The 13,230-nt window shown below is 35.5% G+C and overlaps 2 protein-coding genes across 2 annotated transcripts in view; one reads left to right on the top strand and one right to left on the bottom strand.

Moving 5' to 3' along the window:
* LOC126852013 (DENN domain-containing protein 5B) overlaps nt 1–13,230 on the bottom strand; it is an 85,139-nt gene that overhangs the window by 19,706 nt on the left and 52,203 nt on the right. The gene's annotated exons all lie outside the window — the stretch shown is intronic.
* Nucleotides 5,824–13,230, top strand: part of LOC126852405 (G1/S-specific cyclin-D2) — a 36,807-nt gene continuing 29,400 nt past the window's right edge. Inside the window, exon 1 of the mRNA XM_050597195.1 lies at nt 5,824–6,987. Coding sequence (XP_050453152.1) covers nt 6,790–6,987 — 198 coding nt within the window. The 5' untranslated portion in view covers nt 5,824–6,789. The remainder of the gene's footprint in view (nt 6,988–13,230) is intronic.

Here is a 13,230-nt window from a genome sequence, read left to right on the forward strand (position 1 = left end):
TCGTGTCGAATGTCATTAGGCGTCACAATATTGCATCCATAAATACCATGATTTGTGCGCGTCATTCGAAAGATGCTGTGCTTCCACCGTCGTGGAATATATGATTCATGTTATCATCGTTAATACTGGGTGTGCCGTCATAAAAACGTGCGAGCTACATATTCGTTTGATATTTCGATCGCAGAAATAATCCAATAATTTCCGGAAAATTTTGTCTTCTAAATTTCCTAAAATCTTTTCATTATCTTGTCTTATATTTTTTTATAAAAAAAAAATCTGAAAAATTTTTCTACAATATCTATTGAGAAAGGAACCTTGTTCTGCATACGTGCACACGCCCGCATCCGTGCGTGCATATATCCAAAGTGCATTTATTGAGCTGCGGCGAGAAGGCTGACAAACAAGCGATATAGGTGGCCAAAGATTTCGTCCCAATGAGAAATCGTGGCAGTGCAATGAAAAATTGCGTATTAGAAATTAAATTAGATGACGATTGCTAAATTGTCTTGGAAATTGGATGAATTATCTTGTTCACTAATAATAGTGTTTTTAACTGAATTTCGGCGATATTATTGTTTGCAATTAAAATTTATCTTGTACATTAGCTTTTCGTACCTATGTTTGACGGCTAATGATTTCAATTCTTCGAGACGCGGCGAAAGTTTGCCACGTCGTTCGTTACATCCATTTGGTTTCGTACACGTTGTACAGGTTCACGCAGGCAGAACGAGGAGACTCCCCTCGTTCGAAGGAAGGAGACGGCGAAATAGCGGCAGAAGAAGAGAATAAGGACGAGCTCATCAGGCGTATCGCAAAAGGTGGGTAAGCACCGGCCGGAACATTCATGCTCTAGTGAAATTAAATACTAGCGAGAAAGTACGATGCGAACCGCCTCGCGGCTATTTAAACCATTCGAAGGCGACTATATTTGTCGGCGAATTCTTCTCTCCAATAGTATAAATCTTGCGCGAGACATCACGCGACCATGTGTGCACGCCTCTTGTACGATGCGATATCGCGGAATCATTCTTAAAAGATAGACAACGAGACTGAAAACATAGTTTACTAGAGCCAAGCAAAATATTTGTAGAATCTACGACTTTAGACATATTATCTTTAATATATGTGATTTTCTATTGTCTGATCTCAAAATATCTCTAAAAATAATTGGAAATTCCGGGATTTTGCAACGCGTTCCTTCATTTCTCAAAAAAAAATATATTATATATATTATCATCATTAATATATATATATATATATATATATATATATATATATATATATATATATTTATCCGTATTTGGCTCTTAATTGCCCGAATAATTTAAATTGTGTTTAAAAACATATCTTCTGATATTTTGTTGAATGAACTTAAAACTCGAATATTGTTTGGAAAGTTGAAACGTATATCATAAATTAATCTGGCTCGATACGAGGAATTTTTTTACAATGAACGAAGACGGCTGATGATAGCGAGATACGATGGTGAAAAATTGAACGATTACGTAATTGAAGGTTTGGCCGCGCGAGTCAGACGATTCCCCCTTTTTTCGACAAAGCGAGTTATTTACTACTACATATTGGGTAAATGATGGCTCATCGATTGACGCAAAAACCAGAGATATATGTAAATAATCGTCTAGTGCGAAAAAAAAATCGATAGTTGCGAAGATTGCAATCTTAATCGCGAGAATCAATTAAAATCTCTTGACATATCTCCTTTTTGTATATAAAATTGACTATACTTGGATAATTACAAAGATGCACTATCTTTATTATTTATTTCTTCGCTAAAATGAAGCCAATTTGATGCTAGCTTTCTGAGTATCTTAATATTTCTTTGCGTTATTTTATTAATACGATTTGTGTTTTTATGATTCTACATCATTTTTGAACCGCTAGAAATCATATAGATGTATACATCCGATTTAACTTAAAACATAATTAATGATTTATACAAGTTGTCAAACTGTTGGAGGAAAACCAAAACATTAGTCAGAACTTTCTCTACCGTGTGATAAAATGTATTTGCCTTTGATCTTTTCATGTTAACTTTCAAATTCAATATCAGATATCGTTTTATGACCAATCGAAGAGGAATGTATAAAAACAATTATATAGATACGCTTGGAATTAGATTAAATGTTCGTGATGGAAAATAGATGCCCAGACGAAAAATTAATCGAACGGAAACTAATAACTAAATACTTAAAAAGTAATTTTCCCATATAACTTAAAGTTGTAATTAATCTAATGATATATATTTCGAGAAATGTCAAAGAAATGTACGGGTTTTTTAACAATAGAAAAATTTTCCCTGTCTAATTAACATGAGATAGATATTCAAAAAGGTCGAAAACAACGTCAATAGAAGGAAACTCATGCCGCTCGCTCGAAACTAATTCCTACGCCAATGTCGTTACTAGTATAATATACCAGTTCGACTCTTCAAATTTTTCTACAAACGAATACAAACGCCATAGGAATTCCATTGAATGGCAAGAGAAGTCTATTTCCATCAATAGAAATCCAGCTCCGATGTTTCAATAGTAAGCTTTCTCGTCGAGAGATTTCTAATTTTATTTTATTCTTGCAGAATAGTTTTTAAAATATATTTATTTAGCATTTAATATGATTAATTGATTCTAAGCTTTATCTAATCTATTATTATATACAAATATTTATATATTGATAATCGTAGCAAGTATAATTTCTTTTTCTATCAGACTTAATTTATTTCTATCTAAAATTTGTTTTTTTTTTTTCTATTTTTTTCTAAAATAATGTAAAAATATAAAATTAAAAAATTAAAAATATAATAAAAAACAGATATGTACTTTCCATTTTTTGCATTCATTTTCTATTATTTTTTATATTACACTAATTACAGAATAAGCAATCATACATGTCAAATATCGGCACTCACATTCACATGGCCATTTAAAGATTAAATATGCGATCTTTTTGCTAACATACTTGCACAAATAGACAAATGTTAAACTATACTTATGTTAATACTTATGTTAAACAAAGTTAAATTGTCACATATTGAATCATATTAAGCTATTATTACATTGAAATTTTCTCTTAAATAAGTTTTGTTAAGAGAGACGTGTCCGACGAGTCTGACTTATTTCAGAGAACCTTATGCACTGGCGACGATTACTATCGTCCCGATCATGACGGCGATCGTCTCGCGCAATACGATGCGCTCGCACCGTGTCATTTGTCGTACCCTAAGTTATACGCACGGCACATCCGGTCGCGAAGTCGCAACCGACCGCGGTCCCGTAACAAACGCGCGTATCGTCGCGTACGCATTGTGTAGTAAAAACGTAGTACGCGTAAACGAGGCGAAACTCCACACGCAGGTTCCATGCACCAAGGACATGCTAGCTCTTACATGCTGGCTCTGCTCCCACTCTAAACTTCTCCTTCAACTCTTCCTCTTTTATTCCGGCTCGTCTCACAACTGATCGCGAAAGCGACCCTTTTTTGCTTTTCAATGTACACATACATAATATAGAAGAAATTTTTTTTTTAATTCGGCGAATAACATAAAAATTTAGGAGTTTTACAAATTTTAACAAGATTTAATTGACATGTCAATGTATTAAGATGACTCGTAAACATTGCCATTCTTCTCGTCGGATTTATTGAATATCTTGCTTATATTTTCTCGATAAGAATATCAAATATATAATAATTTTTGAATTATAATCGATTGAAAACAATAGATTTTAGATTTGATTTTAAGCTTAATTATCGAAATATTTCATATTGAGCAATAATGTTGCGAGAAAAAGACAACGTTTCAATTAAAAATTAATTAATAAATAGATTTTATTAAAAAAAAAAAAATAAATTTTAAATTTGCTTAAAATGGATATTGACAAAGATTATATTTTTTAAACATAATTATAACTGTCTCTTTATGCTTATATTTTTATTTATGAAAATTGCAAATACATTCAAATATATTGCTTAGGAGCTTCTGTATAGTAACTTGAAGAGCAAGGAATTTTGTTCATTAAGCAAATTTCAAAATACCATTTCTGATTGCAACGTTATTTAATTTGATACCGTTATCTAACTATATAGATCCAAACTTTCTTCGCATTCATTAAGAAAATAACTTTTTAATGAAAAACATTACGACTTATATAATGACGGCACATTGTATAATATCTTTTTTTATGAAGCGATTTTATTCGTGTTTTGGAAAACAGTTTTGTCATTTAGAAATCTGTATCTTAAAAGATCTCTGTCCTTGATTATTCTGGTTCTCACGATAAAGCGACGACAACGAGAAGCTCGCCAAGCGCTGGGTCCGGAGAGAGGCTCATTGGCGAAGAGCAACGTGGAGGAGCTCCAATGTCTCGGATGAACGAATGAAAGCGAATGGGACCGAGGTTGACCGAGCTGCTCCGTTCGTTCAGTGTCGAGTCGCGATATTCAAACGGACGCCAAGGCCGGCAGAATCGAGCGAGAGAGTAAACTAAAAAATATGATATTTAACTTTCTCACGAAGAAAACGTGCAGAATATTTCTGTTACGCTTGAAATTATGTATGAAGCGCAAAAACTAATCATAAATTGATTATGAGAAAGTAATTTTGCAAACATAACACATATAAATGACAAATGAGCAAGCTTTTACATAGAGTTGTGGGAGATATGAATTTGTTTAGAATTTTTAAAACATTTTTGTAATATTTAAGATAATTTCTTATAACGTAATATCTTGTCCTTTTTGAATTTTTGGTGAGAGTATAAAAAAAAATATATGTTATTTAAAAGATAATATAAAATCTATGAGTTTTATTTTTAAAAGCCAGTTTGAATTGCTGAATACTATTGCCATCATTGTGACAACAGATTGCCACATGCTAACGGCATGTATAACATCATATGGGCGTAAAAAACTTTTTATGCCATACAATTTAAATTTGTAAGACAAATAATGCAAAGATTTTAAAATCAAAATCAATTTTAAAATTCTTTAGATTTTTGTAGCCTTTTCTAATTATCAATTGCTTATATACACTGCGCTTTAAAATCGATCATCATGTAATCTTCATTTTTTTAAACTACTTTTTTTATTATATTATTTTTTTATTATATTTTTCTCTTATATTCGTACATTTATTTCCTATTTTTCTTTTTATTTCGTCTCATATTAATTCTTTCTAGGCCTTCTCATTTTTTATTGCAGTTCTATTATATTATCTTATTTCAATCTTATATTTTATAGAGAATATATACTCTTTCTACGTCCTATTATTTGTGTGTTTTTAGAGAAATATATATATATATATATATATATATATATATATATATATATATATATACATACCCCGAGAACAAAATAAGCGATTAATTACACTTCGAATACGAAAGCTAAATACAATAATTAATCCTTCCTTCTAAAGAGTCCATGATTGAAATTAGTTATCAAAAATTAGTACATTTGTATAGGAACATCACATAGAAACGAGTACATTCTCGACATGTATAATCGAGGTCTTTAGATGTCAAATGCGCTGGCCAGTTTTGCACGATACAAGAAATCGCCAACCGTGTCGCTGCACAGTCGTTCGGCGACTGAACGACTAAAGCTAAACGACGGCGCCACGACCGCTCAGTGAGCGGCGCTCACGCTCACGCCTCGGTGGGGAACAGTTACGTTTCACGTGACACGTTGGCGCCGCGCCGGTGGGGGAAACCGGCAGCGGTCACGTGATCAGCTGGCGCCGAGCGGGTGGGAGAAGGACCGGCTGCGAGACGGCCGTACGATCAGGCTCGCCGGCATTCTGACCTGATAAGTCGCCAGTGTCGGATCGTGAGTAAGTGGTGAGGGATCCTCGCGCACCTCGTAGGACATTTAAATCGACCGCAGGTAGACGGACCGACGATCTGAGCCCGACTCTCCGAAAAAAAGGAAACCGCTTTTGTTCGCGTGTCGCATCGGTCTCACCGTCACATTTCTTCCCGTCTTTCCCCTGCGCCGATCAAAACCCTCCTCTCTCACTCTCTCTCTTTCTCTCTATCTCCTCGTGATTTCCTCGAGAAAATAAACGAACTCGCCCGTGAACTCGACAATCATCGCGCGACGATTAAGTGGCACCGACCGAAAAACCTTTGACGAAACGCTTCTACGCTTATTTATTAGGATCCTCGAAACGTCTCGCGACGCGTTATTTATTATCCGGTTTTGTGCTTCGATTCGCGGAATATATCGTGCGTGTGAAGAACAAATATCGAAGAAAAGAAAGAGAACGAAGAGTATAAACGCAAAATTCCGTCACGACGATTAAGAAACAGAGTGAAGGAAGATACTTTTTCGGAGAGGAAGAAAATGTGCGAGTAAGAAAGTAAAGTGAGAAACTCTGATCGAACGAACAAACGAAACGTTCGAGTCGCCAATCGCCAGTCGCCGTCGTGCACGCATACACACGTACCGTTGCACACGCACGTTATAATACGTGCGTACGTCGTCGTCATCGTCGTCGTCGTCGTCATCGTCGTCGTCGGTTCGCGATTCATCGCGAGGTGAGTGATCAGCAGCCGAGTCTCTGCCTCGTTCGCTGTGAAAAAGTGTTGAGTGTGTCTCCTCTTTCTCTTTTTTTTCCCCTCTTTCTCTCCTCTCGCACTGGAATTTATCCATCTCGAGGAGATCCTCGAAGAGAGAGAGAGCGAGCGAGCACGTGGACAGAATACATTCCGAGCGTGTTCTGAGGAACGTGGTGAGAAAATCGATCGACGCGTCTCCCCCTCGTGAACGATCGCTATGGATCTTCTGTGCTGCGAGACGACCGAGACCGAACGCCGAGCTTACGCGGATCCGGTCCTGTTCGGCGACGACCGGGTTCTGCAGAATCTCCTGCAGACCGAGGAGCGCTACGCGCCCAGCAGCTCCTACTTCGAGTGCGTACAGAGGGACATCTCGCCGCTCATGCGCAAGATCGTCGCCGAATGGATGTTAGAGGTAAGCGATTGTTTCCGGTCCACGTGTAAATATATGTATATATAATATCGCGACCAGCCGTCGGATCGCGCCATCCAATCGCATTATTCCGCGATATGTGGACTGCCACTTGACACTTGCTAAATAAATAAAAAAGTCGACGAGATATAAAGATTGATTAAGTTTCACTTTATCTAATTTAATTCTCCATTTTCTTTTTAATTGTACTATTTGGGATAATAAACGATGATAATTCTTAATTATGATATAATTATGTAAGTGCTCTATCTTGGGAAGAAGATAACATGTATAGAATAGAATCCAATAACACTTTAACCGACTATTCTTCAACCGTTTTCAACTCTCTGTCTTTTTAAAGATAGAAAACTGCAAAACGCCAGTAAGACAATTGAATCACGATTAAAATTAATTCGACGTTAAAGAAATCGAACCAAGACAAAATGATTATGTATTTTGACAAATGCCGATTGCAAGCGAAAGAATTACGGCAATCTAAAAATAAAATTTACATGACCTATGGTCTGACAGACTGACGTCTGTTTTCTTTTCTATACAGACAAGAGACTAATTATTCTTTTCCTTTTTATTACACAATAAAATTTTTGTTTCAATAAGTAGAAATGAGAAGAATTATCTCTAATAATATACACACGCACACATGTCTACTTAGAAAGAAGGATTCATGACAAAGTTAAAGATCTCGATCGAATGTTGTGATTGTCGTCCAGGAATCTTAATTCTTTGAACATGACCGCGATATCGTTAATTTATTATTCGTCGATTTAAAAACGTAGCAAAGAGATAACACGACTAGTCGGCGCTGTTAAAGAACAAATTGAATTGATTTAGATTCAAATATATATAACTCGGGGACGGATGAAGGTCAGGTTTGCGAGACGTGAATTTCGGTTCTCTCGGATCGCGATGCGATGTCTTTCTTTTTGTAATCTCCAAATGAAATGTTTATCTTTTATATTACGCGAAATGATAAATTTACAAGTAAGCTGAATTTTCTAAATTAATAATCATAGAACCGGTTAATCGCTGGATTTTATGTCGACAGGACGCTTTGTGATGTTTATATTTAGAATTAATGTATATATAGATGCACACACACACACACACACAGACATTTGTGGCATAAATCTCGTTATATATATCTTGTATTTAAATATACGTAACATAGATATTATTTTTTCACTTCTTTTCGCGTGCGAATGATTTTTTAAATTTCAATTCTCAAATAAATTATTTTTCAAGGATTATAAAATAAAACGGTATCTTTTGAAGTTTTTGTTTCAAATAAGATAGCTGGGAGTTAATCAAAAAATTGATCTTTGCGGCTGAATGCGGTTGTCGAATGTTTCGGCAGCGATCGAGAACCTGTTGCGCTTCTTTTGTCACGAAAGCATTGTGTGATCTGGGATCAAGTTCGTATTCTTGCGAAACAACACTTTGTCGGTGCATAACGAAGCATAGTTGAGACGTTACTTATATTGTTGCGCTCTCGATCAATCTGTCAAATATTCTTGAAAACGTAATAGGTTAAAAAATTAATTCACTTTTAAATTTAAACTCTCGATATCGATATGCAAAGAATGAAGAATTTTTAGATGTTAATTGTTTAAGATGTCAGGAATTAAAAAGTATATTGTAAATTGAGATTTCTCAACGATTTTGTCGGAATTTTTATTTGTTTCTAATCAATGCCAAATGAGATTGACATTGTTCTTGTTCGAAGATATAACACTTGATTTTAATACACGTGTAATATTCTATGTACGAATTCAATTTCTTCGGCGATGCAATCACGTAACATTTTTGACATTTTGCTGTCATTGAACAAGAAATTCGGGCCGTCGTCGATAAAATCCTCCTCCGTCCTCTTTTAACTTACGTCACCGTTTCCGAAGCTGCCGATAAGGGAATTGTATTCGTCGCGATTGACATCATCCACAGTACATATTCTCGATTAAAGAGCAAAATCGGCAGCCGATCGATCAAGTATCGCTACGTGCTATCGCGCGGTTATCGAATTCCTCATCTAATGACGGCGATTTAAAGACAGACTTGCATAACACAGTTATTAAACGACAAAGGTATTTAATACTCGATATTTTATATTCGTAAGATATATTTTTGTTCATTTTATTCTCAATTTCTCTTTTGCGATAACGATATTGCAATGCCACAATCCACAGTTATCGCACATTTGTGTGTCTAGTTTAATTATATTCGGCAGAATTAAATATATTCTTAGAAACTTAAGATTAGATACAGTCTTTTTCTATTCCCAATAAATAAAAGTAATAGCAATAACAAATAAATAAAATTCGATGACAGCTGATTTTTGCCGAACAAGAAGAGACGATTGGTCGATGTATTAATACCGTCACCTCCCCCCGCTTAGACTTCCTTCTTCGTTGGATATGGTAATGAATTCCTCCACTTCCGGACCGGATTCTCGTGTCGTTGTGTTCCTTCGGCGTCGCTTTACCTCGCTCTTGTTTAAATCAAAGTCGAAACGATACGGGTATATATCACTCGACTCACGCACCGATAGCGTGCGCCTCTCGATATACGCTCGCTCTTTCTGCCTCGACTCCTCGACGCAGAAGCTCAAATTGTTTCTCTTTGCAATTGTTGTCGAGAAGCGTCTCTGATGAGAACGGCGACGACGATGACGAGCGTTCGATAAGCCGGTTATTTCGCTGCCATCAAAGTCGCATACCTTGTCATTGCGGCTCACAAAAAGCTCGTTTATTGTTCAATCAGTCATATCTATAAGTGAGTTACTCTTCAGTTTCTTATTCATATATAATAATTTATATCTAGAATTATATCATATTTTCTATTAGCTCAGAGCCAATTTAGTAACAATTAAAAACATTCAACATTTTGATTGATATTGGTATCGGAAAGCTATTAATCATTATTAATGTTGCAAATAAAACACTTATCGATATCTTATTCTTATTAATTCATCGTATTAGAAAGCGTGGTAGAAATCATAATATATATATAAATATAAGAAATTCTCTGGTGCAACAAACTCTTTCGGCAGATTTAACGAAATTACAATATGACTCGGAACTTGTACATAGCAGACTTGAATCGCATAAAGCGATAAAATTCGAGATGTAGTTTCTGTTACATCACAGCTGACAGACCTTTTTTGCAGTTTTGCATGATATCGCGTACTCTTTTTTTTCGAGCATTTAATTGCTCTTGCGTCCCAGACATTTAATCGCAACAACCGAATTCACGCGATGACCTCGGCGGCGTGTTCCGTACGACGAAAGCGAGTCGCCTGGGTCGCGCACGCAGCCGCGTTGCGTGCGTGTGTGTGTGTGCGTGTCACACGCGCGCACTCCGAGTTCGCATCGCGCTTCGAATTCTTCGACATTACGCCGGTTCGTCGATCCAACCGGCGTAATGACAGGTCGTCGTATGCGTTGATGGAATGTATTCGGCTTTTAAAAGCTATTGCAGTTAGTAATCATAATTATATAGGATGTTTACTAAACGCCGACTTATTCCTCTTTTAGCATTTTTTGAAATTACAAAGCTGAAATAATTATTTTTCGATGATTTATACATTTCAACATTAGACATCTTATTAATTAAAGCTAAAATTGAATCTCCGTTAAGGCAAAATATGCTATAGATAAATCGAAGAATAAGAGCTACTTTGCAATCTAAATAATTCTGTGATATATATATATATATATATATATTATTCAATATTTATTATACAATACTTATTCGGACATTGAAACATATCTATCCAAAATTCTTAAGAAATAAATTAAAAAGAAATTATAATTTAGCTTGTTAAATATATATAAATTCTTGATACAAAATTGTATAAAAAATTTACAAAATAAATCATCTAATTTGCTAAAAGAATGTGTGTGTCTTTGTGTGTTGTGTGTATGTTTTTTGAGTTCTTAAATTGAGTCTAAATTCGAGGGTTTAATTTCATAAATTATTTAGAAGAGATATGCAATTAACTGTTCAATGCGTCAAATACATTAACGATCTTTTACGAAGAGAAGCTCTTTGCTACAATAACATTTCTCACTTGTTATCGAATTACCGGCTCGCGAAACCGCGTCGCGGACAATTGGGCATCGGATTTGTACCGGTTCCAAAATTCCTTCTCCGTTAAATGTTCTGATTTTCTTATCCTTCCTTTAAAATAACATTTTTTTAACGGGCTTTGCTTGATTATCGATGCATACGAGACATACGAGACCGGTCGCTATCGGCTTTATCGGCGACAGTTCTGCTTAATTGGCGCCGAACTTATAAGAAAGATCAGCGAGCTCGATAATGTCACGCAGATAACAAAGTTCTGAGGCAAATCATCTTAAAAAGATTCGAGGCATTCGTTATCGGTTACCAATTAAAAGCGGATCGTGAATCTAATTGTAAAGCCACGTTTTGATGTAACTTTAATAATTGGTTGACTCAGTCAGCATTCGGTGAATATTTTTCGCGGGTTTTAAGAATCGTTTGCATAAAGAAAATCTTATCGTTGCGCGAATATATAATGATTTTATATTATTAAAAAAAACTATTGTATGCATATAACACTGCAATTTAGCGAGAAATTGCCAAAGTTTCTTTTACCTTCGTGATTTGTGGTTCCATTTTGTCGTTTCTGCATTTTATGGACTTTTCTCTAGTCCTTACTTTGCCTCGACTTTCGTCGCAATGTTTGAACAGATGCACGATAATCTTTATAACCGATTTCGTTAAAAGTGCGTTCTTTCTTTGTCCCTGTCTTTATCGATTTTGAATAATTAACCCTCGTAGGTTACATTTTTTTTGCTCTGTTCCTGGTCACATATGAGATGAGTCACAGTGTCTTGTCGCAGTTTTAGCTGTCTTACAGTGTTTGAAAAACTGTTCAAAGATTTATTATCCTTGACATCTGTACAAAAAGATCATGTACAATAAAAGGTAAAAAATAAATCTTGAACATTTTTTCTTTTTATTGAGGCTTTTGGGATGTTTTATCGTTAAAATATCGATAGGGTCAAAATGAGCCCCTTATATAACTTTTACAGATTAACATTGATCGTGTGTAAAAAGGGAAACCTTTTTCTAAGCATTATTCTTAATAACGAAAATCCTTCAAAAAAAAAAAAAAAGAAACTTCTTTGTCACATACCTTTGTTCTCTCTGGACAAAACAAATCTTACATGTGGTTTTCGATGATCAGGTTAACGCGATTATTTTATTAAGTCAGTGTTGTTGTTAATTGATAGTGGTGGCTACGGCGGAGTAATTACGGAGAGGGTACGCATATGCGTGTGTGCATGTATGCGTGCGGCGAGGGCTGGCCGGCAATCATTGGTCACGCTCAATAAATTCCTCTCTCGCGCCTCGACGATTCGCACGATTACATGTAGCCGCTCGCCCCGAGATGTCCGAGCGAAGTTAATTCGCGATTCTACCGCAATTGAACGGTCCCCGAAACTTCAAAGGGTCGTTCCGACTGCTGCGCGCTTTATGTAAACACGTAATAATAAACAAGCGGCAATAAACACGATAACAAAAAACGCGATTCGTTCGTTGCTGCAATTGCAGTTAATGCATGCGATAAATTATAATCGATAAGATATTAGGTAATATTTATGTTGTTAAATTATTCTTACGATGGGTAGAAAGAGGTTTATAGCCTCGGGAAGGTCGCAAAAAACTTGTAAACGCGAAAATTTGATTTGAGAAAAATACAAGTGATTATCTCCATCAGAAGCAATCGATTTCTTTTCCATGATGAGAGAAATAAAATTAAGTTTTACTCTAAATTCCTTTTTCACCAGTTCTTTCAGAGATATATTTATAATTTTTACGAAATTTATGCGATAAAAGAATTCCATAACAACAATCTTCCGACCTACGACGATCGATATGCAATCATGTTGCGACCGCGCTTGTTAAGTTAAAATACGATCAAAGGAAATCCGGTGAGATATCTGTATCCTACGCCTATGTTAGTTTGAGCGATCATTGCGTAAAAATTTGTTTTTTTTTTTTCTGACACACGCACAATGCGTCTATAAGTCCTTTAAATTAGAAAAATTAGAAAAAAAAAATAAATAAAAAAGAAGTAGGAGATACAAATCACTCTAGCTGACAATGAGTTAATTAAAAATACGAAAAAAAAAATAGTTTGCTTATCGATTAATCCATAATCGATTATAATCTTTTGCGCGCTTCGCGCACATACGT

This window comes from Cataglyphis hispanica, chromosome 1, assembly GCF_021464435.1.
Source record: "Cataglyphis hispanica isolate Lineage 1 chromosome 1, ULB_Chis1_1.0, whole genome shotgun sequence".
Classification (NCBI taxonomy): Eukaryota; Metazoa; Arthropoda; class Insecta; order Hymenoptera; family Formicidae; genus Cataglyphis; species Cataglyphis hispanica.